The sequence below is a fragment of the Artibeus jamaicensis genome, unplaced genomic scaffold (assembly GCF_021234435.1).
Source record: "Artibeus jamaicensis isolate MK-2021 breed Jamaican fruit bat unplaced genomic scaffold, CSHL_Jam_final contig_233, whole genome shotgun sequence".
NCBI lineage: Eukaryota > Metazoa > Chordata > Mammalia > Chiroptera > Phyllostomidae > Artibeus > Artibeus jamaicensis.
Window position 1 is genome coordinate 48,784,714 of NW_026521486.1, and position 24,116 is coordinate 48,808,829.

The following is a 24,116-nucleotide window of genomic DNA, read 5'->3' on the forward strand; positions in this document are numbered from 1 at the left end:
TATAAAACAACCATTTTATTAGGCCTGTGGATTCAAAGATGCTCTGTAGTTTAAGCTCCACTAGATTCACAGCAAGTTGGCTTTTGTGAGAGTAGTTTTCTGAATCTTTTTCCTTCTTTAACATTTCATAAAAAGCCTGAAACTAGAATTCTCGGACTTTACAGCGCTATTCCATCACGCGTCATAAGGGTTCCATTATTTGGCCAGGTCTGTGTCTTGCGTGGGTCCTGCCCTTCTCCACTTCCTTCACTACAGCCAGCCCATCCATCCTTGGACAGCAATCCATCCTTACTATAGGTGAACAACGCGGAGACCTTTTCTACAACGCCGGTTGTTGGCTAGGGACTTGATTGACAAAGACATTAGCGAATGGCTCTGAAGTGAGCTGCCCAAGTTTATAGATATACAGTCAAAGGAAGGGCGGACGGGCAGCCAACGGCCAATGAGGGATGGCCTTAAAATGACCGGGGGCGGGGCTTCCTTGGAGGGGCGGACTCAGGATAAAGAGTCTGAAGCGGACCTTGGAAGAGTCAGAAGCATATCCGGTGTTTAAAGAGCTTTGTGGGCTCCGAAGAGGCGATTGAGAAGGTACGTGTGAAACTAGGATTGCGCAAGCCGGCAATGGAGAACGAAAGGGGGTTACTACTTATTGTGTGGACGAGGTTGGGAGTCGTCTCCATTTCCGGACAGACTGGACCCCGTGAGAAAAGCCCCTCTGCTACGGACTCCGGAGGGCTGGGCGGGGAAGGGAAACGAGGAACTGATACTGCGCACGCGCAGCTATACAGCAGCCTGGGGTGGGGGCGGGGGAGCAAGTCAGCCCGGTTTTGTGGGGCGTTCAGGCACCCACTCTTCGCGGGAGCGCTAGTGAAGACCCTTTTTAGCTTCTCCCCCCCCCCCCCTTACTCCCAATCTGCGACCCTCTTGCTCCACCGAGAATAGATGCAGGGGCTCCCTGGCCCAGGCCCATCTGGAATTTAGGGCACGTCCCCCACCCCTTCCTTCCGAGGGGAATGAAAGCGAAACCTCTCGGGTTTGTGCACCCCTGCGGGACCTGACCGATCACTGTTCCGCCTCGGAGCCTCCGGGTGAGTGCCTGAGGCCGGGTCTGGTGAAGGGCCTGGTCAGGCAAGCCGCCCTGTCACGGCGGGGCGGGTGATGTCACACTCTGTGACACGCGAGGCTCCTCAGTTACGTGCAAGCCAACAGCAGAAGCGGGAGGTGTGGAGAGACTGGGCTTGGCTTGGCTATCCAGTCCTACAGGGCAGCCCCGCTCTGGTTTGATTGGTTACCTTCGACAGGTGAGGTGGCCTGGTTATATTTAGTCCTGAACCTTGTGGGCGACTTTCTCAAAGTCCGATTGGGAAAGGCGGTGGCATTAGGCTTCCCCCCCCCCCCTTCCCCTGGAGCCTGCTTGCTGAAGTTGTGATAATTAGGCTGTGGTATTTTTGTGTAGTAAGTGTGGAATTGCTATTCTGTGCCAGCCCCGGTTGCGTTGCCCATCCGAAACAAGGGCAAAAACCTCTCTGAACTTGAGACACTGTTTTAACAATAGTTAACTTATGAATGTGTAACCCAGTAGAAGAGCTGACTGTGCCTGAAACACAAGGATTTTTTAAGGTTAAAGGTTAATGGAGAATAGGCTTTTCTAGTTACTTATTTATTTTTGTTTTATCTTTTGGTAGAATGTGCAGTTTAAGAATTCAGTTGAAGACAGGTTTTTCTATTCGCACCACCACATTTCTTATGGCTTTTGTAAACGCACTTACTTCTGTAATAATTAAATCTACTTTCTTTGATGTTTTCTTATTCCTCTTTTGAATATTACTGTGTTGAAGTTTAGGTTCTGCAGTTTTCCGGCGGGGGACAGAATAGTTCAATTCTTGAGAAATGCAATTTGTAATTTAGATTCAGTTTCCTTCTTAAATTATGCATCTTGTTGTGGAAACATGGCTTAGTACCTGCTTTCTTTCCTTCTCTACTGTTGATGTGACTGAAGCCTTGCTCCTAAACAGTAGGAAAGACAAAATTAACCCATATAGCCAGCATTTCTGTAGTTTTTCCTGTTATGGATATAGTTCATGCTTATCGTAGAAATGCCCAAAAATACAGAAAGTGTAATAGGAATCAGCATAAGTTAACTTAAAAAACGATTTCCCTTGATCTATGGGTGGAACTTAATGACTTGATTTTCTACTGTAGGGTGTACTAGTAGAAAGGGCACCGCACTTCAGAGGTCAGAAGACTCCTAACCTGATTCTGGCTCTGCTGTTTGCATATTTTTGACTTCTGATGTTGGTCTAGTTGATACTAATGTCCATTTTTCACTTTAGAAGGATTTCACACAGATTCTTATTGGCGTTCAATAAGCTTGGTAGAGCGGGTATTCCTTATCCTTATGTTACCAGTGAGGAAACCTAGAGGACCATAGGTAAAATGATTTTCCTAAAGTTATGTGTTAGAAAATAGTAGGACTTGTGACTAAATCCAGTGTTTGTGCCACTATTACACTGCCTTTTTGAACTTTGTTTTTAATCTTTAAAGTGGGACTAAATATTCTTGCTCTTCCCTCATCTATTGGTGTGAAGATCAAAGGGGATAATGTATATAAAACACTGTATATGAAAGTTATAAAATTTTATATAAATGGAGTCAGTGGAATTATAGGAGATGCTGTTGCTGGCCTGAAGAGTTTCACTTTATTTCATAAACTACCACAAGAGTATTAATCTCTCCTGGGAAGACACTGAATATTCCCTTGATGCTCAATCTTCTAAATTATCCTTTGCTACTTTGACTTGGTTGTAGAAGCTGGTGGAAATGTCTTCCACTCAACTGTGTTTTGTTCCCCCAGAGCTTCTAATCAGATTTCATGGAATGGTTTTTATGCACATTTTCATTTTCCAAAGACATTCAAACCAAGGAGAGGACTGTAGAGGTTAGGCTGGCTGTTAGGAACACTTAAGTTGACCGCTCAAGGCAGGTCTCCCTCTCAGCCAGCTGGGGAATGTTGATTTGAGGTTATAACGTTCTTTTTTTAAAAAAAATTAATTTTTATCGTATTTTTTCCTTTATCACTTAATCCCCTTATACCCTCCCCCCCAAAAAAATTATAACATCTTTGATCAGATAGACAATGGGATGTATATTTACATCCCATTAGGGTCAGGAGACCCTTGGTTGGGCCTTGAAGTGTGGGGGCTTGCAGCCTGATTCATATGCAAGCTCTGCTCTGAATATGCTTAAAACCAAATGTGTGAGAGAAGTTTTGTTACAATTAACTAGAATCTAAAACAATTGAAAAAAGAGCTTCATGGGTGAGGATTGTAGGTGCAGTTTGTCCTAATCTATGCCTGCTTTCATTTGGGCTAAATATGGTGTTAACTGGGGGGGGATTACTAGTTTATATTAGAAGATGATTATGTATTTAGGACATTGGGGCTTTCTTATGATTAAGTGTCTGTCAACAGTTGTGGTCATAGAGAGGGAGATTTAGTTGTGTCAAAATTTGGTACAAAAAAATAATATATTGAGGGCAATAGGCATTTCAACTCCAAGCACTGGTATGGTTCTGAGGCAGTCCCCTAGAGAGACAGGATTCAGTGTTAGCTAATCCAGGGATTTTGGCCCAAATTGGATAGGGGGGGTGGTGCAGCTGAGACATGTATGATGAAGATCTAGAGCAAGCAAAGTCCAGTCCTAGTTGAAGTGGAATTTCTTAAAGCAAATAGACCAACTTTTTTTTTAGATTTTGTTTATTTTTAGAAAGAGGGGAAGGGTGGGACAAAGAGAGGGAGAGAAACATCAATGTGTGGTTCCTATCACATGCCCCCTCCTGGGGACCTGGCCCAAAACCCAGGCATGTGCCCTGACTGGGAATCGAACTGGTGACACTTCGGTTTGCAGCCAATGTTCAATCCACTGAGCTACACCAGCCAGGACCTAAAACTAGGCTTTAAAAAGGGATAAGTATACACCGAGGACTTGAGAGTAATGAGTACAGTCAAATTTCAGTTCTTGAACATTTTGGTCCTCGACCATTTTGGTCCTCGACCAAGTTATTCATGGAAAAAATGTCTTGGTTGTCTAACAGAACTTTGGGTCTTGATTCTGTACTTAATTGTCCTTTCATTATTGATACCTGTATGATCAGTCATGTGTCTCTCAGGTGACTAAAAAAGGAGATTTGGCCCTGGCTGGAATGGCTCAGTGGACTGAGCACTAGCCTGTGAACCAAAGTGCACGTGTCGATTCCCAGTCAGAGCACATGCCTGGGTTACAGGCCAGGTCCCCAGTGGGGGGCATGCGAGAGGCAACCACAATTGACATTTCTCTCCCTTTTCTTTCACCCTCCCTTCCTCTCTTTCTAAAAAATAAATAAATACAATCTTTTTTTTTTTTTAAGGAGATTCGGTTTTCAAACAAGTCACTTCTTGGACAGCTTTCTAGAATGAATTTTCAAGAACTGAGGTTCCATTGTATTTACTTTAGTAACAGGAATGGTTAACATACTGAGTCAGTCTTATGTATGAACACTATTCCAAGCACTTTATTTGTGTTATATCACTTAATCCTCAACCCTGTGAAGTAGGTAATATACAGGGTCTGGCACAAGTAACACCCCTTTTTTTATTACAGAATCATAAATGTAATTCTGTTACATAACAATAACACACTCAAGCATACCATATGACATTTAGGTGAAATGTTCAAATTAAAACTATAAACTGTTACACCCACATTATTACCCTGCCAACCACACTCAAGCAGATGTGACATCTGCTGGACCCTGTATATTTACTCTTTACAAATGAGGTAACTGAAGCACAGTGAGGCTAAGTGCCAGAAATTTTTTGCATGTCATACAGCTAAGGAAGTACTGGTCAGACTCAAGTGCAGCAGGTTATGCTTTTAACTACTATGTTTAAGGACATGGCTGTACAGATTCTGAAAACCATTCAGTGGGAGGAACTAAAAAATTACAAATGCTCCTGTTGCCTCCTTTAAAAAAACAAAACAAAACACATGGGATTTCTTTTTTCTCTTTTAAATATCAATTTGGTCCCTTCCAGATGTGAGGGATCAGAATTCAAGATGGTCAGATTACTACAGTGGGCATGAAGAACCACAGTTCACAAACTAAATGTTTAATTAGATGTGTGAGCAGTGCTTCTTTGACTTGCTGGTGTCATGTTAAATTGTACCTGCTTGAGGCATCTGCTCTCCTGGCTCCAGCAGTCAGCAGGCTTTTTCAAAGGCAAGGATTTTTTTTTTTTTAATGCATGATTGTTTCTGTTTTGCACAGCTTTCTTTTTAAACTTTGAAAAGATCTTATGTATTTATTCTTAGAGAAAGGGAAAGGGAGGGAGAAAGAGAAGGAGAAAAACATCGATATGAGAGAGAAACATCCATTGGTTGCCCCTTGTGTGTACCTGGATCAGGGTAGCAGGCCCAGAACCCAGGCCTGTGCCCTGACTGGAAATTGAACTGTGACCTTTCACTTTGTGGGACAGTGCCCAACAAACTGAGTCTCATTGGTCAGGTCAGGGCCATTCTGCATAGCTTTTGACCATGATTCATAAGCACTGTACTCAATAGGTATTGCAATAAGATAGCAGAGAATGTTTTTAATGTAAGACCTGGCCCTTTATAATAATCTTTTCATTTTAGGACAAGGGTAAGGAAGAGACCTAGAACAAATTAGTGGATTTAAGAAGACCTCAGACATAGATAAGAATATCTGTTTCCTCATGCATAGTTGATAATACCCGGAATGGCAACAGGATAGGCTTATTAATGAAAGACCTATCTTTTATATCCTTCCTTCAGGGTTTAGTAGACCATGTCAGATGGGTCTGATGTTTATCAGAATTGTCTCTTCTGAGGAAGGCTGATAAGCATGACTTTCCTATCCCTGAGGGACATCTAGGCGACTGCAGACCTTTGCTTTAGTTTTCACTTCAATTAATGTTGCATTTTGGTTGGTGAATACATACTTTTGCTGCCTGTACATATGTCTCCTGTTTGTGTTTCATTTCTTGATTAAAGCTGTGTTAAGTAGGAGGGGTTTTGAAGGGAGAAGTCCTTTGTTTTTTTGTTTGTTTTTTGGGGTGGTTCTGGCAGAGGCGGCTGACCTGGGGAACCACAGAATGGTGACACTTCCAACTGCTTGAGCAGTATCTGCACGACAGATTTGGACAGATTCTGACAAGTTTGGGGTTCTTGCTCTCCTAAGAATGATGAAGGCTTAAAATGAGGCTCTGGACCAAATTAAAGGAATTTGGCTATAGTTAACACCTGAACATTTACCTGTCATTTATAAATGTAGGGCGGGCAAATTTCCCAGGAGTCCAGAAGGCACTGTCCTCATTGTGTTCTGTGTGAATAATCCCACCTCCCTGTTTTACAATTAGTTGAATATAGAATTTCTAGACTTGTGTACTAGTTGAGATTATTCAGGGTAAGGCAGACCAATGCTGGGGTGTTTTGTAATGGGCTTCGATGTGTGTTGGGACTGTGCATTAAGGAAATTTTGAACAACAAGTAATGTACATTTTTTCTTAATTGTGGTAAAATACACGTAATGGAATTTTAATATTTTATCATTTTAAGATACTTTTTTTAAAACAAAGATTTTCACTAACTGTGGGGTCCCTCTGGATGTTAGCTGAGCTACTTGGTCAATGGTTTTAAATGCTCTTCCTGGGACTGAGAGCACTTTTGGTAAGAACACTTCTTTTATCTCATTACTTATCTGCACCTTAGTTCTTATCTGTTTGGTACAGACTTAGAGCAAATTGTTGTATTTCTTTGATTCTAACACCAACTTTTCCCCCTCATACTTTTTTAACATTTCGGAAAAGATGTGATATGTATATCATGTCGTTTTAAATCTGTATACTGTATTACACTTATTTTTTCCCCCTTAAAGCTATTGCTTTTTAAAATTGCTGTGTATCTTTACATCTAGAAATTTTGGTAGTTACATTTTTCACTTAAATGTTAAAATAGGTAGTAATGTTGGAAAACTGGTTTTATTTTATTTTTTATGGTTTTAAACTACAAGCCACTATTAAATCACGGAGAAATTCCTATTTGACAGCTCCCTCCTTTCCCTCACAACCTTTGATGGCTTTTCCATCAGCACTTGTAAGAGCCCTGGAAAGGCGCAGTCGTGACCCCCTAGGGAATGTGAAAGAGCGAGCTGTGACTGAGGGGCTGCGGCCACTCTCCCCTCCTAAGTTTCTCCTTGGTGGGGTCTGGTTACAGAGTGTTGCCCCTGACTGTCAGTCCCCTAGGTATCTGAGTATTTATTCCCACCCCCTCCTTTTTTAACTCTTGACATTGGAAACAAGAGATACTTCAGGTTGTTGAGAATTCAGAGAAACTTGGCTCTAAAGGTTGCTTCAGTGCTGTTGCAAGTTCTGTCTAGGGATGTCATTAGGGGCGTTAATGGAAGCCTTACAGACACTTTCCAGGTGCTGGATTCTGCCATCCTGTAAGCATACTCTCTGGAGGATGTACTCATCATGGCTGTGGAAGGCTGTGGCTGGCAGCGCAACAGCCTGCAATAATTGCACCATCTGGGTCAAGAGGACCTGGAGCCCTGAGACTTAGAGATGAGAGCATCAGCATTAGTAGGTTCTGCCTCTTCTTAACATATCTGTTCTTCAGAACAGAACTAACAAAAGAATTAAGGTGAGTGGGAATAGTGGGAAAGGAAAGTGGAAATCAGAGAAAGCAAGCTGGCCGTTTTAATTGTTTCATTTGTGAGAGAGCCTCAGGAAACAAGTGGTAAAATTTTGAACTCTAAGGCTGGTATCTTTCCGCAGGCCCAGGATCCCTCAGGAAATTGGTTTGCTTGTCCAGATGAATTTTGCTGAGTATTAGGTTAAGTGCTGATGAGAATGGGTGTGAGTAGTTTTAGTGTGTCACACCCCCCCCTTTTTGGGTAAATTTGAAGAGGATTGGGCCTTATGTCTCTAATAAGAATCTGGAAGATTTATACCTAGCAAAGGTGAAAGAGCTTGATTAGATGTTTAGTTCTATAGATTGAGCATGTTTGTTTAGGGTTGCATGTGAGATAGGGAAGGGAGCAAAACTTAAGAGCCTGACTTTATGGTATTGATGGGTAATGAGATCTGGGTATAGTTTAGGGGTTTTTTTTTAATGCCCTTTGGGACAGTTGGCAAGATCTGAGTAAGGTCTGTACATCAGATGATAGAATTGTATCATCGTTAATTTCCTGATTTTGATCATCATTTTTAGGATATACACTCTAAAGTATTTATAGGTAAGGGGCATTGTATCTGCATGGCAAAAAAAAGTCTACATATTGCTATATGTAGAGAGAGGATAAAGCAAATACGGAGAAATAGTAATTTAGTCTCAGTGATGGGTATAGAGGAATTCTTTGTACTACACCAAGTCTTTTGTAGGAAAGGTTCTGAAATTATGTTTTAAAAAAAAGTCTTTTTGCACAATTTTCTTTTTCATGGAGGTAGGAATTTTCCTCTTTTTAAAATTATGAATCTCTTTTTGTAGTTCAGTTCTAAAATGTATTCGGTAGAAAGTTTCTACAGGTATATTTTTAAAGTGCAAGTCCTATTGCAGACCTTTATAGTTTTTCTTTTTTCTTTTTAGTCTTTGAAGTTCTGTACCATTGCTGAGGGAGTTCTGTGGCATCTTGAAACAGTGACATCAAATCTCTTTCTGTTCCAGTGACTGGGTTCCTTTAACTAGATTGCTAACTGAGAATTTCTCAGAGAAAGTGGTCTTTTATTTTATTTTTAAAGATTTTATTTATTTTTAGACAGGGGAAGGGAGGGAGAAAGAGAGAGAAGAGAAATATCCATGTGTGGTTGCCTCTTGAGCACCCTCTACTGAGGACCTGGCCTGCAACCCAGGCATCTGCCCTGACTGAGAATCAAACCAGGACCATTTGGTTTGCAGGCCAGTGCTCAATCCACTGAGCTTACCAGCCAGGGCAGAAAATGGTCTTTTAAAGGGGCAGATTGCCTTCTGAAAAGAATAGAAATTAAATTCCAGTAATGAAATACCTCAGGGGAGAAGAGGGTGGGTCATTTCTTCTGTCCCCCTTTAAAATGGCTCATTATGATTACAAGTGTATTCTAGAAGGAAATACATAAAAATAAAAATGGTTGTGTTAGAACAGTGGAATTGTAAATACTTTCATTTTTCCAAACTTGTATTTTTTATAAGAAAGTTGTTTTTTTGTCTGTGTTAGTACCTTTAAAATAACCTTTCTTCATTTTACTCTTTATTCTACAGTGTGAAGGCCGCATCCCACAGACTCTGGCATCATGAATATATTTGATCGGAAGATCAACTTTGACACGCTCTTAAAATTTTCCCATATGTAAGTGTGTGGACCTTGACTACAGTTTCTTACTGCTCTTCCTTTCATATGTTTTCTTTTCCTGGTTTGTTAAATTTTGTGTCTATAGACTGACATTGACTTTGCTAGAATTCTGAGGGTACAATAAGCACCAGATTCTAGGGACTGCTGTGTGGTCAGTGGAAAGTCATTTCACCACTTTAGTTTCGGTGCAGATTGTTCATAATTATGGATTTTGGGCTCTTCCCCAGCATTTAATAGTCTCTGTTAGTCAACCTATGTTCAAAACATTCCTTTTTAAATTGTAACATAACTTTCACGTAACCCCTGGGAAGGAGAAGAGAGGGAAATGATTCTTAGCTGAGATGAGTTTGGATTGGCCCTGGATGAGTTTGATGGCTGTTACTCACGTTCTTTCCCAGAACCCCCTCGACACAGCAGCACCTGAAGAAGGTCTACGCCAGTTTTGCCCTATGTATGTTTGTGGCAGCTGCGGGGGCCTATGTCCATGTGGTCACTCATTTCATTCAGGTAAGAGCAGTTTTTTCTCCTAGTTGCTATTGTACAATTCATAATTGGAAGAAACCAGCTCAGGGTGGTACAAGCCTATACCTCTCCTTAATCCTTTTGAGAAGTTTAACATCTGAACTCAGCCAAAGCCAGCCAGTGAATATTGAGGACATGTAGAGCTCTTTAAATTTTCTGGCGACTCCGCCTTCTCTCGGTGCTGAAATGTTCAGCTTTGGAATTCTTAACTGTGTCGCTGGTGTGCAAGACCCCCGCCCACCGAGCGGAGGCGTAACGTGCATGCTGGTGTTCTCCACAGTAGCCTTTTTCTCTTTCCCTCCTGCTTCTCTTTTTTGTGTGAATGACTGTACATGGATGTGCATGTACAGAAATGACTCCAGTACATGGATGTGAAACACTGATTGTGTGATTAATTATCAGGAGGGGCGGGTTGAAGCCTTTCGGGATTGGACCTGTTTGGGTCTCTGGTACACTTACATCGGCATGGTTGAGTGAAACCCCTCTAATAACTTAATTTCCCATGAGGAGGGAGAGTTTGGGTTTCTTCAGCAGGATTAGAAGGGACCGTTGAGGAGTAATCAGTAAGTTTAAAGTTCTCACTAGCCAAGACTGGTCCCTAGTAGAGCGTCCTCTGTAGTGTAAGTACAGAGGCGTGCCTGGTGGGCATCGGCGCTGTGGAGAGCTGTCCCTGTGCTCAGGCATTTCCTTGCAGGGATTGTGTGGAAAATTACTCTAGATACTCAGAGGATAGGACTTCGATCCCTCGAATTTAAGACTTTACTTATTTTTGGAGAGAGGGAGAGAAACATCAATGTGTTGAGAGAGATAACTGGTCGGATCAGTTGCCTCTCACACACCCCTAGCTGGGGACCCGGCCCGCAACCTAGGTGTGTGCCCTGACTGGGAACGGAACTGGTGACCTTTTGGTTCGCAGTCTGGCGCTCAGTCCACTGAGCCACACCAGCCAGGGCGATCCCTTGAATTTAGATTAAAATATACTCTACCTTTCAGGCCAGAGTGGCCTTTTTAAGTCATGTAAAATAAAGTCGTCCTCATTATTTATGAATTTCGTATTTGTGAATATACCTCCTTGCTAAAATCTGTTTGTAACTCTGAGGTCAGTACTTTTGCAGACATGCCATTGTACCCAGAGCAGCAGGCAGATGTGAGTTGCCCATCGCACCCATGTTCCAGCTGAGGTTGAACAAGACAACATGTGGCCGTGTTTCCAGCTCTCAAGCTATAAACAGTAGTCCTTTTTATGGTCCATTTAGTGCTGCATTTTTGGCGTTCTTGTTGATAATTTTGCTGTTTAAAATGGCTCCAAGCATAGTGCTCAAGTGTTCTCAATGTTCCTAATCGTGAGAAGACTAAGGGTCGTTATGGAGAGAATGTGCGTTAGGTAAACTTTGTTCTGGCGTGAGTTACAGTGCTGTGGCTGCGAGCTCACTGTGAATGAATTGACGAATGTATCAAAGGTTATGTGTTGATCAGTTGATGAAAATGTTGTAGTGGGGGGTTCATGAAAACCTAATCACCGATGTCCCACGAGAATGGACTATATACCTTTAAAGGATGGAAGGAACTTCTGTGTCTATGTCCTGAAGGGTTTCTTTCTTTTTAAATGCCCATAGCTTTTTCCCACTTGCTTTATAAGACTTTTTTTTTTTTGCTTACAAAACTGAGGCATGTTCACTGTCGAGAATTCAGATAACAGACTAAGGATAAGTAGATATGAAACTGTAACCCTATTACCCAGAAGTAGCTACACACATTGTGATGATAGCCCTTGGTCTCAGTCCTGTCAGGCTGCTGCAACACAATGTCACGGGCCGGGTCCCCAGCGGCCCCCAACCCCAGGCTCGCCTGAGCTTTGCCTGCTGTGTCCCCACCACCCCCACCAATCCCCACCTGAGCTCCCCCTGACCCCCGTCTTCCACGAAACTGGTCCCTGGTGGCAAAAAGGTGGGGACCATTGGCTTAAATAACAAAGAGTTACTATTGTTTTTTAAGATATCACTTATTTATATTTTAGAGAGGGGAAGGCAGGGAGAAGGAGAGGGAGAGAAACAGTGATCAGGTGCCTCTTATATGCACCCCAACCAGGAATTGAACCCCCAGCCCAGGTAGGTGCCCTGACTGGAAATTAAACCCATGACCTTTTGCTCTGTGGAATGAGGCCCAACCAACTGAGCCACACTGGTCAGGGTAACAACAAACTGTGTTCTTACAGTTTTAGAAGCTAGGAAGTCCAAGATCAAAGCTCCAGGAGATGTGTTGTGTGGTGAGGGTCCACTTCCTGTTTCGTTGTAAACAGCCGTGTTCTTGCTGTGTCCTCACATGGTGAAAGGGACAACGGGGCTCTCGGGGTTCCCTTTTTGTAAGATAAGGGCACTGATCCCTTCTTGAAGGCTCCACCCTTAGGACCTAATCACGTTCCAAAGACCCTACCTCTGAACACCATCATATTTGGGGGTAGGACTTAAACACGTCGTCTCTAACACCCTCTCTCAGTCTTTTTTCTCTGTATATGTATTTGCGTATATTTAAAAGTGATCACAAAGGGGACATTTCTACTTGTTCTGCAGGTTGGAATGTATTTTCAGCACTTGTCCCTGTGGTTCATTTTTGCCTATTTCGTGGGCAAAACCTGAGGTTTGACTAGCGTAGTTGTGATTCATGGACCACCCAGGCCAGAACAGCCTCTGGTGTCCACCAGGGCCCTGTCCTTCAAGGCTTCTGGCTTCTCTCTTCAGCCCACACTGCCTCTTCCACTGCCTCCAGGCTAGAAGCAAATACTAGGCAGTTCAGATGACTTTGACTCTATGAAGTCTCCTGCAGGATAAATTTGAAAGTCAGTTCTGATTCTGGATCTGACAGGCTGGCCTGCTGTCTGCCCTGGGCTCCCTGGGATTGATGATCTGGCTGATGGCCACACCACACAGCCGCGAGACCGAGCAGAAGAGACTGGGGCTTCTTGTTGGATTTGCTTTCCTTACAGGTGTGTTAAGGGATTGGTCTAATTTGCGGGGCTGGGGGTGAAGACTGTATTTTTTAATATCACTTCAGAGTAGGTTCTGAGATTTGTGTTTATTCTGATTTACCCCAACTGGCACACTTACCGTCCAGTTTTATATTTGAATGTATTTTGCCTTGTACTGCTTTCTTAGTTCGTGTAGGTGCATGTCACTTCCCCACATGGAGGATAAGCACTTTGTGACTGGTGATTACTTTTGTGTCCAAAAATAAGCATTCTTGTACTCGAATGAGTGAGGTTTAAGAGCTTAGGTAGGATAACTTGTTACTGGTAGACATGGGACTAAACAAGGCCTAAGAACCTAACTTAGTTGGACTCACACTGGCAACTGTGGTAGAATCAGCCATCTGTTCTGAAACCTGCAGGCAATTAATTAAAGCCATACATTGAAATGCATCGCACAGGGCCTTTTGCTGATTGTCAAGAACAAAACGAAAAGCGCAGCACTTCTACAATAGTGTCTACAATGTCCAAGATCTGGAAGCAGCCCAAGTGCCCGTCAGTAGATGAGTAGATACGAAAGCTGTGGTGCGTTCACACAGTGGACTGCTGTGTGACCATAAAAAAGGAGGAAATCTTAACCTTTTGCCACAGCATGGGTGGGCCTGGAGATTACTGTGCTAAGTGAAATAAGTTAGTCAGAGAAAGACGAGTACTATATGATCTCACTTACATGTAGAACCTAATGAACAGAATAGAAACAGATACGGATATGTAGAGATTGACAGCTCTCGGGGGAGAGGGAGCCGGATAAAAGAGGGTGAGGGGATTAGCAAAAAGATCATTATGTGTGATATGTACACACAGACAACAGTGTAGTGACAGACGGCCAGTGGGAAGGGGAGGCCAGTGGAGGGGCAGTGGTGGGGAGGATATGAGGGCATCTCTTATAGTGTCAACAATAAAAATAAAGTGATTTTTTTTAATATAATGATTTTTTTAATAAAAGCACTTCTAAAGTTGTCATGAAAGAAAACCAGACTAAAGCTACACAGTAAAAATACTTGTAAAGCAACATTTGATTTAGTACAGCTCAGTCTGAGTGAGTCTAATCTACGCCATGTTGAAGAAATTGAAGAATGGCGGGATTTAGAGATTAAGATTTTTAGATCAGTAAATGCTATTTTCCAAAGGCATTACAGGGTGGAGTCCAAGGAGAAAGAGGAACCAGGGTGGAGGAAGTGCCGTAGCCGGAACAGGTTGCCGTGCGGCCTCTCGCTGGCACAGACCACCCGCAGAACTGGTCTGGCTTTGGCTTTGCTGCAGAGCCAGTCCTGCGGACTTTGAGATTGCCGGCCACAAGGCTCTGCTTTACTCTTAACCCTTTAATTCCTGTGCTGGCCCACATTACATCACTCCTCCTCAGAGTAATGGTTTAGCTCAAACTGGCAAGCCTGTGTCATTTGTCCTTCTGGGGGTTGTCAGTGGTATTCAGCTGACAGGGCGATTTTGCAGCTCTGAATAAATAAATAACTTCGTTGAAGTGTTGTTGAAAACAAGGAGAATGGGGAGATTTACTTTAGTCCACATTTGTTTGTTTTGGGAGCAGGAGCATTGCCCGTGCTATTAATGATCAGCTTTTGGACAAGGGTTCTCTTCCAGAGTCGAGCGTAGTGATGTGTTCTGGGCTCTTTGTTTTCCAGGAGTTGGCCTGGGCCCTGCTCTGGAGTTGTGCATTGACATCAACCCCAGGTAACTATTTCAGTAGTGTCTTAAGTCCCTCTACCTTTACGAATGTACCTTCTAAACACAGACCGTATTGCTGTAGTCCTCGGTCTAACAGTCTTTTCCTTAACAGCATCCTCCCCACGGCCTTCATAGGCACAGCGATGATCTTCACCTGCTTCACCCTCAGCGCGCTCTACGCCAGGCGCCGTAGTTACCTCTTTTTGGGGGGTAAGTGTGGCCCGGAGAGCCCGGAGAGGGTCTCCACTGTAGCCAGGATTCTCACTCGGACTGTTCCCCTCACCCCGACCGCTTGTGGCTGTGGGGTTGCAGTGGGAAGCTTTCTTTTCATGGGGGACACAAAGAGTGGCTATAGCAGGGTTGTTTTACTTTGGCCTCTCTCAAGATGCTTTTTGTCACCTGTTACAGGTACCTTGATGTCAGCCATGAGTCTGATGCTTTTGTCTTCCCTGGGGAACCTGTTCTTTGGATCCATTTGGCTTCTCCAGGTGAGACTTTGCATACAGCTCTCCAGCGGCCCTTTGCCTCACACTTGTTTTTCTTGCTTAACCCTGAAGCAAGATAGACCAAGAATCCTCCAGAATGCTTGCCTTTGTTGGGCAGTGCCCTTGAAGCTTCCCCACTAATCCTCCTAGGATGGAGCCTTCTGTGGGTAAAAGTCCAGACTAAAGGAGTAGCTGGTTTGCCCGGAGATCATTTTTCTAAGGCCAGTCCAGCAGCAGCTCCTGGTTTAAATGACTGGATCTCTTCTAGTAACTAAAAAAAAAAAAAAAGAAATCAGTATAGAATTGTGCTGAGAGAGGTAAGGCGATTGTCACCATAGGTTCAGTTCCCATGAACGTCAGTGTCAGTGGGGTTAGCATTTGATGTACTTTCGAGTGGCCAAGAACCAGAGAGAAGTGTGGCTTTTCTCTCTATGTCGTGTGCCGTGTGGTGATCTCATCTCGTTCTTCTGTTAGGCAAACCTGTACTTGGGGCTGCTGGTCATGTGTGGCTTTGTCCTTTTTGATACTCAACTCATTATTGAAAAGGCTGAAAATGGAGATAAGGACTATATCTGGTGAGTGTGAAAACTGATCTTTAACAGGAATGAAGAGTGAGGCTTACTACTCCACTCTACTCTTTTCTGAAGCCCAGGGACAGTCCGTTCCCTAGCCCACCTTTCTGTCTGTGTTGGTGGGGGTAAGAGTAGCTCAGGTAGCACTAGCTGAACTTAATGTGTTCAGGCCTCGGGGTGGGGGGTGGGGGAGGACCCATGGTTCTGGCACTAAGCACCAAATAGCATAGTTTCTGTCACTTCCTGAAAAACAAGGTGTTTTTTTGTTTTTAAAGATTTTATTTATTTATTTATAGAGAGGGGAGGGGAGGGAGAAAGATAGGGAGAGAAACACTGATGTGCTAGAAATACACGGATCAGTTGCCTCTCGCACGCCCCCAACTGGGGACCTGGCCCATAATCTAGGCATGTGCCCCGATTGGGAATTGAACCAGTGACCCTTCAGTTTGCAGGCCAGCACTCAATCTACTGAGCTACACCAACCAGGGCAAAGAACATCAGATTTTTAAAAATGGTACTACTAATATATATTTAAAACCGTATTTTGCCATGTATAATGTGTTTCTGTGTATAATGAGCACCCATGTTTTTGGCCTGAACTTTCAGTAAGAAAATAATATTTTATTTCAATTTTTTAAATTCAATGATTTATTTATATTCAGATACTTGTTTTTTGTATTATAAAGGAATTTTAGCACTTATTTTTGAACATGCTATGGTATAAGAAATTTTATGTAACAGATAATTATAAAACACAAGAACCAGATACAAGGTATTTTAGGTACTACCCATACCTAATGCACATATCCTTCCTTATTTTCCCTTAAGAATTTGGGCAAAAAGTGTGTATTATACACAGCAAAATATGGTATCCATACTTTTCATAATGGTTACCTGTAGGCAAAGGAGAAGAAAAAGGACTTTTCACCTTTTATTCTTTATACCTTTGTGTTCTTTAAGTCTTTAACAGTTAGAAAATATACATACAATTTTTTAAATATATGTATTTTTTCATGCTGAAATCCTCTCAGTTAGTGGTAGGTAGATCAGGTAGGGTTCAGAGTTAGACCTCTGCAGAGTCTAAAGCCCAGTTTCTCTTTTCTCTATGCTGTGGGTTGGCCAAAAAGCTCATTTAGTTTTTTCTGTACGATGACTCTAGTAGTGCTTAGTTGTGTTTTCATTTGAAACAATTTTGTTAGATTGTATTGTGACAGCTGTCATGTCAGCGTGCATTAAAAAAAATCAAAATTGGTGAATTTTTGTGCAGCTGTTTTAATATTGAAGATGGAAGAAAATACACATTTCTGGTGGATTATGCTTTATTATTTCAAGAAAGGTAAAAATGATTGAACGCATCAAAAGTGCTTTGTGAAATTTCTTGGTACTATCCACATTTTGGCCAAATAACTCTTTGCTGTGGGGCTGTCTTATGCATTGGAAGACGTCTAGCAGCACCCTGGTCTCTACCCCTAGAAGCCAGTAGTGGGAGATAGCTACATACTCAAAATACCCAAATTGATAAAGTTATTGGTGAAAATGAAAAATGTGTCTTGTTTTTATGGAATAAACGTAACGGATTTTTTTGGCCAACCCAATACATGGTTTCATTGAGTTGAAGGGATTTCCGACACAATTTACTTCCTTAGTTGGTGGTGGGGTGTTGGTGAAGCCAGTTCATGGGTGGGAGCTTTCTGGTTTGCACCTCTAACCAGAAAGGAGGGAAAGGAGGAAGGGCAGTCTGTCATTGCTTCTCTTTCAGGCACTGCATTGACCTCTTCTTGGACTTCGTCACTCTCTTCAGAAAACTCATGATGATCCTGGCTTTGAATGAGAAGGTTAGTCAGCCCATTGCCCAGAGATGGGAGCATGGCTCCTGAACTCAGCACCTTGTATGCTTCAAATCTGAAAACTCGCTACACGCTGTGTAGGTGCGGGGGTAGTGAGGCGTTGAGTCAGAAGTAGTAACCGGAGGTCTTTAGCTGATGGAGAAAAAGGAACAAGTAAAACCAACTCTTTAAAAAAAAAACAACTAATCCTGAAGATTAGTATCAAAGGGAAAACTTCAGGGTCAACAAATAGTCTGCTCTATGAAGAATTTAAAGGCTTATAAAGATAGTTATGATTCAAAAAAGAATATGCTAGATTTGTATAATGGCAACAAACTTTTGTAAATATATTTCAGAAGTAGGCCAATTTATCCATTTGTTGGGCTTTTTTTTTTTTTTTTTAAGACTTTATTTCTTTTTTAGAGAGGAGAAGGGAGGGAGAAAAACCAAAACATCAATGTGTGGTTGCCTCTTGAGCACCCTCTACTGGGGACCTGGCCTGCAACCCAGGCATGTGCCCTGACTGGGAATCGAACCAATGACCCTTTGGTTCACAGGCCAGCACTCAGTCCACTGAGCCACACCAGCCAGGGCCCTTAGTTGGTCTTACTCCCCCCACCCCAGAGAAGCCTTCTCTGTGTATGGTTAGTGAGTGTCACACTTAGTCCACTCCGCAGCAGGGGAACAGATGAACCCAGCAGCTTTTCTTACAGTCCTTACTATGGAGCAAGACTCCGTGCAGTGGTGGTAGAAGCAGGTGACTAGGTGGGTTTGGTGGCTCTCTGGTCTGTGCCACAACTGGACTGAGCACCAAACAGGTGTCCCAGTTCAGTGAAAGCAACTCAACTTTCACTTGTTAGATACACTGGGCTTCCACCTGAGATGGACTGAAGGGTTCCCCTAGGGTTGGAATGTTTCTGAACATTGGTTTATGCACAGCTATGCTTCCTTCCGAGGCCTGATGGAAAGTTAGTTGCCTTGGCCTTGGCCTTGACCTTTTGTTTAGTTATTTTAGGGTAGACTGCCAGACAGAAGCTTTCAGTGGCTGGGCTGCAGTGGTTGTGAGTAGCCAAGGGTGGTCGGGCATCCCGCCTGGGTGCTCTTGGAGTGGGGGTGGGACAGTTACTTGAAGTTAATTCTCAAGTCTGTCGGCAACTTGGAGGCCACCCGTGGGAGGTGGTCAGGGTTCAGTTCCTGCTGCACGAGAGGAGCATTTCTTCCTGTTACTGTCCTGACCCCGTCCAGTCCTAATGAAAGGCAGCCAGGTGTTGGCTCACTTGAGTTTTAGTTGAATGTCTGATGCCAAAAATTAATTGGGTAATTTTTCTCCATTTCCAGGACCAGAAGAAAGAGAAGAAGTAAAATGACCACCCAGCCTTTTCCGTTCGGCTTCCTCTCCCTCCACCCCCTCCTTTTCTCTCTGCACACATTACACGTGGTGTGATCTCTGATAATGAAAAGCATCAGAAAAGCTTTTGTACTTTGTGGTTTTCTCTATTTTGAATTTTTTGATCAAAAAACTGATTAGCAGAACAAGTTTGGAGTTTGGCTTCGTATTCCTAGAGTTCTTCCCCATTCTTTTCTCTCATCCCCATCCCTAGCTTCTTTCTCTGCTGAGGCAGCCAGTCCATCGTGATGAGTGAGGCCGCACAGGGAGACGACGCCAGGAGGCTGCTTTGGGACCAGGCTGCGCCGGGTGGATCTGCATTGCTGGGTAGAGGCGCCTCGGCCCTTCCTCGGTGCTGGTTGGTCGGTGCACAGTCCCTGCGGCGCAGGCGGTGTTTTCCTTTGGAAAGAAGTTTGCTGGTCCTGTCGTTATGCAGGCTTAGTCTGTCTGAGCTGTCAGCCCCACAGAGGAAAGGAAGAGCCTCTTCTGGTGGGCGCTTTGCTTCCGAGCTGCCCAAGTGGCTGCTAGTCTGACAAACACTGTCTGCTTCGCCATCACAAAAGGAATGTGGATCTGTATGTGTTCTCCTCCCTACTCTTTCCTGTCTCGTGTCTGACCCTCACGGAATCCGCCTGCCTGCCATCCCTGGGGTGGGAGTGGTTCAGCCCAAAGGGAAGACTAATTCTTGTTGGCACTTAAAAAAAAAAAAGGCTGATGGTGTATGGCATGGTAGAGCCTAGAATTCCCAGATTTCCCCATGTCTTTATTTTTTATTGGTTATCACCTAAGTTACTGAGTGGCCCCTACCAGGTGGCTGTGATTAAACATCCCGGAGAGGAAGATCAGGGGAAGAGAATGGCCAAGCCTCTGACTGGTAATTGTAACTAATCCTGCCAGACAAACTTGTTGGGACAAAATCTCTACTGAGTGGTTCTTTGTTCAGATCAACAGTACGGGGCTGTGATGGCTTGTGGGGCAGCATTCACACCTGTCCTTTGGTGCATTTTTGTTATCTCCCATCTGGTAATGTCCTTCCTGATAGTAGTTATTGTCAAGCCTGAAACTTGGGGCAGGAAATAAATGTTTATTTTATACATGCATTTTAGTTTTGGCTCTACACCTGTTCTCTGTAATTCTGCAGCCTTCCTGGCAGGGTCCAGGTGACCAAGCCTGCAAGATACCGAATTCTCTGCAGCTTTGTGGTTGCAAATGGAGGGAGAGTAGTGCTGGTGGGGACCACCAGCTCCTCCATGGGCTGCACAGTCAGCTGGCCCAGATGGATGGTGCTTGGTAGCACCTGTGGCTCTGGCTACTCACAGGGCTGCAGTGAAGGGGGGACAGCCACGGAAAGGGTACTGCCCATAGGACACCGTTTTTGGCTCTGCCTGTTTGCACCCAGCACACAGTTTGACCCAGTGACTACTGATTTGCAGTGCACCATCTCGGGAAAAGATTTGTTCCCAGGTTGTGGTTCCTGAGTGGTGTGCCACCTGGATGGCTCACTGCCCCAGAGGTGCTGCCCTCTGAGCTGCTGCCTCCAGCTTCTGGCTTGAAAACGTGCTAGGACCCCCTTCCCACTAACACCCCCCTTTACAATGCCCTGCGTTTGTTGATTCTTTGTTAGGCCTGGGAATCCCAGTTCCATCTCTCGAAGCCAAACTCCACCTCTTGTGCTTTTTTTTTTTTTGCTTGGGTTAAAGGAGTTTTTCTTTAGAAACAGTGCCAAGAATGATGAGATACAAAAAAATTACTTTTAAAGAAAATGTCTAACAGGTTTTTAAAACAGTAATCACTGTAATTATCACTTTCTTTTCTAGTTCCCTGCTTTTAAGCTCAGGCTGCGTTCTCTAACATACTGTGAAGAAGAAGGTGTTTTTGATCAGAAATATATGAAATCTACATAGTCTTAATTTGTAAAAAAAATAATAATAATAATAAAGAAAATTCCTTAACCTTTCCTGGTGTCATCGTATTTCAAATTCAAGGCTATAGCTGCACATGGTGGGGTTTGAGGGGCTTCGTAACAGAAGCTGAGTGGGATGAGATTCTGTGCTCTGGGTGTGAGTAGGAAGAAGCAGGCACCCCACGTAGGCACGCTTTCTGTAGCCCCAGCTTGCCGCCAAGGTTGGGAATTTTTTTCTGTCTGATACACGCCCTGGGCCTTTTTCTGGGCCTCCCCCTTCCCAGCCTTTATTGTAGGTGGGTTGTGGTAACAGCACGTGTACTTGGTTCCAGTGTACAAGTAGGCTCTGGAGTTTGGGGGTGTATAATGGAAAAAAGGTACAACCCACTCATTTGGTGGGGCTGTTGTGGCCAGGCTCCATTGTAGGTGGTAGGAATCCTCTGCAAAGAGCAGCCTTGTTGATGGATGAGATTATAAACCAGGGTTTGGGTTGCAACCTGGCTCTTCTGTTTTGGCACAATTGCCCTCTGCTTGTCATGTTTGCTGTGGCCACAGAGCTTCCTGTTAGGGTTTGGCTGTTACCTGACCGGTCACCTAGGTTACTTCCAGTTGACAAACGTCTTTAGACTGTGCATGCCCCCATCCCAGCTGAGGATCACCACTTTCCCCAACTTAGAAGGTGTGCCTAAAGCATCTTTTCTCACTCTCCTGCCTCAGAAACGTCAGGTTCTTTAAAACAAGAACTAGTTTTAGCCTCGTACTGCCTTCTGTTTGAGGTGGAGGGTAAGACAAAGGTGCAACATAGTGTTCACAACATACCAGGCACTACACAAAAGTGCTTTGCAGGTTTTAATATTCCCAATAGCCTAAGAAAGTGGTATTTACTACATAGGGTCAGTAGCTTCCAGAGTCACGCCAGCAGGCAGCGGCAGCTGCATGTCTGGGAAGAACCCAGGCGCCCTGTCGAGCTCCAGCTCATCACTTGGGCAACGCTGAGGTGGGTGCTGTCCTGCCCTACATTTTGGCTCCAGTTCCCACCCAGGAGGAGGGGGCTGTGTGAGCTGGTTTGGGCAAAATCTCCCCACCACCAATCTGCAACCTTTTAGTGTTTTCCCCAACAAGCCCACCAATTGTTAAGCAGAAGGGATTCATAAAACTCCAGGCAGAGCAGACCTGCAGACCTGAGTTAGAGTGAGGAAGCATTGGTGCTGAAGTGGAAGGACCTCTTGAGTTGGGCGAAAAGAGTCCTGTCTCAGCAGCTTATCAGATGGGGCATCTCCACGCTGGGGATAGACGGGCACCTTAGTTACAGCCGAGGGCAGGAGAGCTGCAGGAAGGCGCTGTGTGCTTACATGGGCAAGCGTGGTGGGCCACGAGACAACCGTGCAAGACATTTAGCCTGATCTGGTGGTTCAGGGAAGAGAGTTTTGGAGATGACAGCTGTGCTCAATAGGGCTCAATCTCAAAGACTGAGTCAAAGTGAAACAGGTGATGGTATTTCCAGGCCAAAGAATCAGTATGAAAAGGCACAGCAGCATGGTTCAGAGGGTGCTAGGGTGGCAAAAGAAGGTTTTGCTGGGTTGTCAAGTTTGAGAAGACGGGTAGGCAATGGGAGGGAGGGGTGAGCTGAGGGCCCCCACGGCACAGTCAGGGGCGCCGAGGGATTTTCCCGGATGACCACAATACAGCAAGTATCACAATGAAGTGAGTTGTAATCTTGTTGCTGATGGAGGGTCTTGCCTTTGAGTTGATATTTTTAAAAAAACAATGACAAACAGCTTCTGTGAAGCTCAATAAAACAAGCTGAGCCTGTTTTCCATGCTGAGGTGCTGGCTTTGTCTTGAGGGAAACCGCACTGAAGGGCATTGGGCAAGGGAGTGAGTGGTCAGATCTGCACTTCACATCAGGTGACTGGAGAATAACCTGGGGAAGGAGCCAGTTGGAAGGCAATTATACTCTTAATGCCCAAACTGTGGTCTCTCTCACTACCCACTAAAAGGAACCAGAGCTCCTGGGATAAATGGTCCTTAAAAGCTGGCACAGGAAACATACAAGATGAACCAATCAAAGCAGACTAGTTAATCCACAAGGACTCAGAGGCTGACCTAAAGAGGCTCCCACTGGCTGGAGATGGGATTTTTCAGCACTACAAGAAGTCTAAGTGCAACGGATTGAAATCAAATATTTTTAAATTCATGATGCTGTTTTAAAAATATCTTACCCATCAGCTCTGGAGGATGCAATAAACTGGTCACTTCTGAGTATTTGTTGATAAAGGGAAATAAGCATTTAGCCTTCCTTTTCTGTATTAACTGTACTTTTCTGTATTAACTGTACAATCAAAAAGTAAGTGAAAGTTTCTTTCTATAAAAACAGTCCAGCTGATAGATGAAGAAGCTATTTTGTAAAGTTTGGATGACATAGTGAGCGTAGGCAATGACAGTCAGGAGCAGCCAACATCACAGTGATAGAGGCGACCGGACATGTGCCTGCTGGTGGAAGTAAATACCACCAATGACATTTTAAGTTACGGGTCTAAGGACCAGTTTACGGGAAGGACAGGGACTGAAGAACAATGTTAAATCACATCATGAGGATGCAAACAGCGAAATCCAGTAAAACTCTAAGGACAAACAACTTGATTTCTTAAAAAAAAAAAAAAAAGTGGGGGAGGGACAAAGAAATAAGAACAAAATCAAAACAGGAAAGGGACTCTAGAGTTTCAGACTTAGGAGTTAACTGTATCAACAAAATGCATCGATGCAGACCTTGTTTGGATCCTGATTCAAGTAAACAAACTGGAGAGAGGAGAGAGAGAGAGATGGAGCCATCTGAATCTGTGGTAACCACTCTTCAGCATAGGCCCCGAAGGCTCAGGCCTCGGCATTCACACCCCCTCACAGGCTGGCATGTAGGACTGAGGAAATAAATACTGTGTGCGACTTTAGAAGCCAGGTCAGTCATGAAAAGGGCATTGCAGCTTCCTCCTTGTCTTCCTGGTTCACTCGCTCTGGGGGAAACCAGGCTCAGGCTCTGAAGCCCTTCAGATGCCCTGTGCAGAGTGCTTGCCGAGAGCATCCGAGGCCCCCACGTCCCAAAAGCCAGCACGGACTTGCCAGCCAGGGTAAAATGAGCCACCTGGAAAGTAGATCAAGCTTTCAGGTGACTGCAGTCTCGTGAGACACTGAGCAGGGCAGCCTAGCTAAAATGCTCCCCATTTCCAGGCCCATGGAAACTGTGAGCCACAACACATGTTCATTGTTTTCTAAACCCACTAAGTTACACAGCAACAGATACCTAACGCAAGCCCTGACTACAGAGGTGATTTAAAGAG

At 44.0% G+C, this 24,116-nt stretch overlaps 1 protein-coding gene across 1 annotated transcript; it reads left to right on the forward strand.

Moving 5' to 3' along the window:
- Positions 1-479: 479 nt before the first annotated feature.
- TMBIM6 (transmembrane BAX inhibitor motif containing 6) lies at positions 480-20,836 on the forward strand. Its single transcript, XM_037136371.2, has 10 exons — positions 480-588; positions 9,292-9,379; positions 9,781-9,889; positions 12,767-12,887; positions 14,567-14,615; positions 14,722-14,819; positions 15,018-15,097; positions 15,569-15,669; positions 17,426-17,501; positions 18,831-20,836. The coding sequence occupies exons 2-10, from the start codon at positions 9,324-9,326 to the stop codon at positions 18,852-18,854; spliced, it is 714 nt and encodes a 237-aa protein (XP_036992266.1). The 5' UTR covers positions 480-588; positions 9,292-9,323; the 3' UTR covers positions 18,855-20,836.
- The last annotated feature ends 3,280 nt before the right edge of the window (positions 20,837-24,116 follow it).

Coding starts and splice junctions, on each gene's coding strand:
- TMBIM6 (XM_037136371.2), top strand. CDS start 9,324: ATGAATATATTTGATCGGAAGATCAACTTTGACACGCTCTTAAAATTT. Junction 9,890..12,766: donor TGGTCACTCATTTCATTCAG/GTAAGAGCAGTT, acceptor TGGATCTGACAG/GCTGGCCTGCTGTCTGCCCT. Junction 14,616..14,721: donor TGCATTGACATCAACCCCAG/GTAACTATTTCA, acceptor TTTCCTTAACAG/CATCCTCCCCACGGCCTTCA.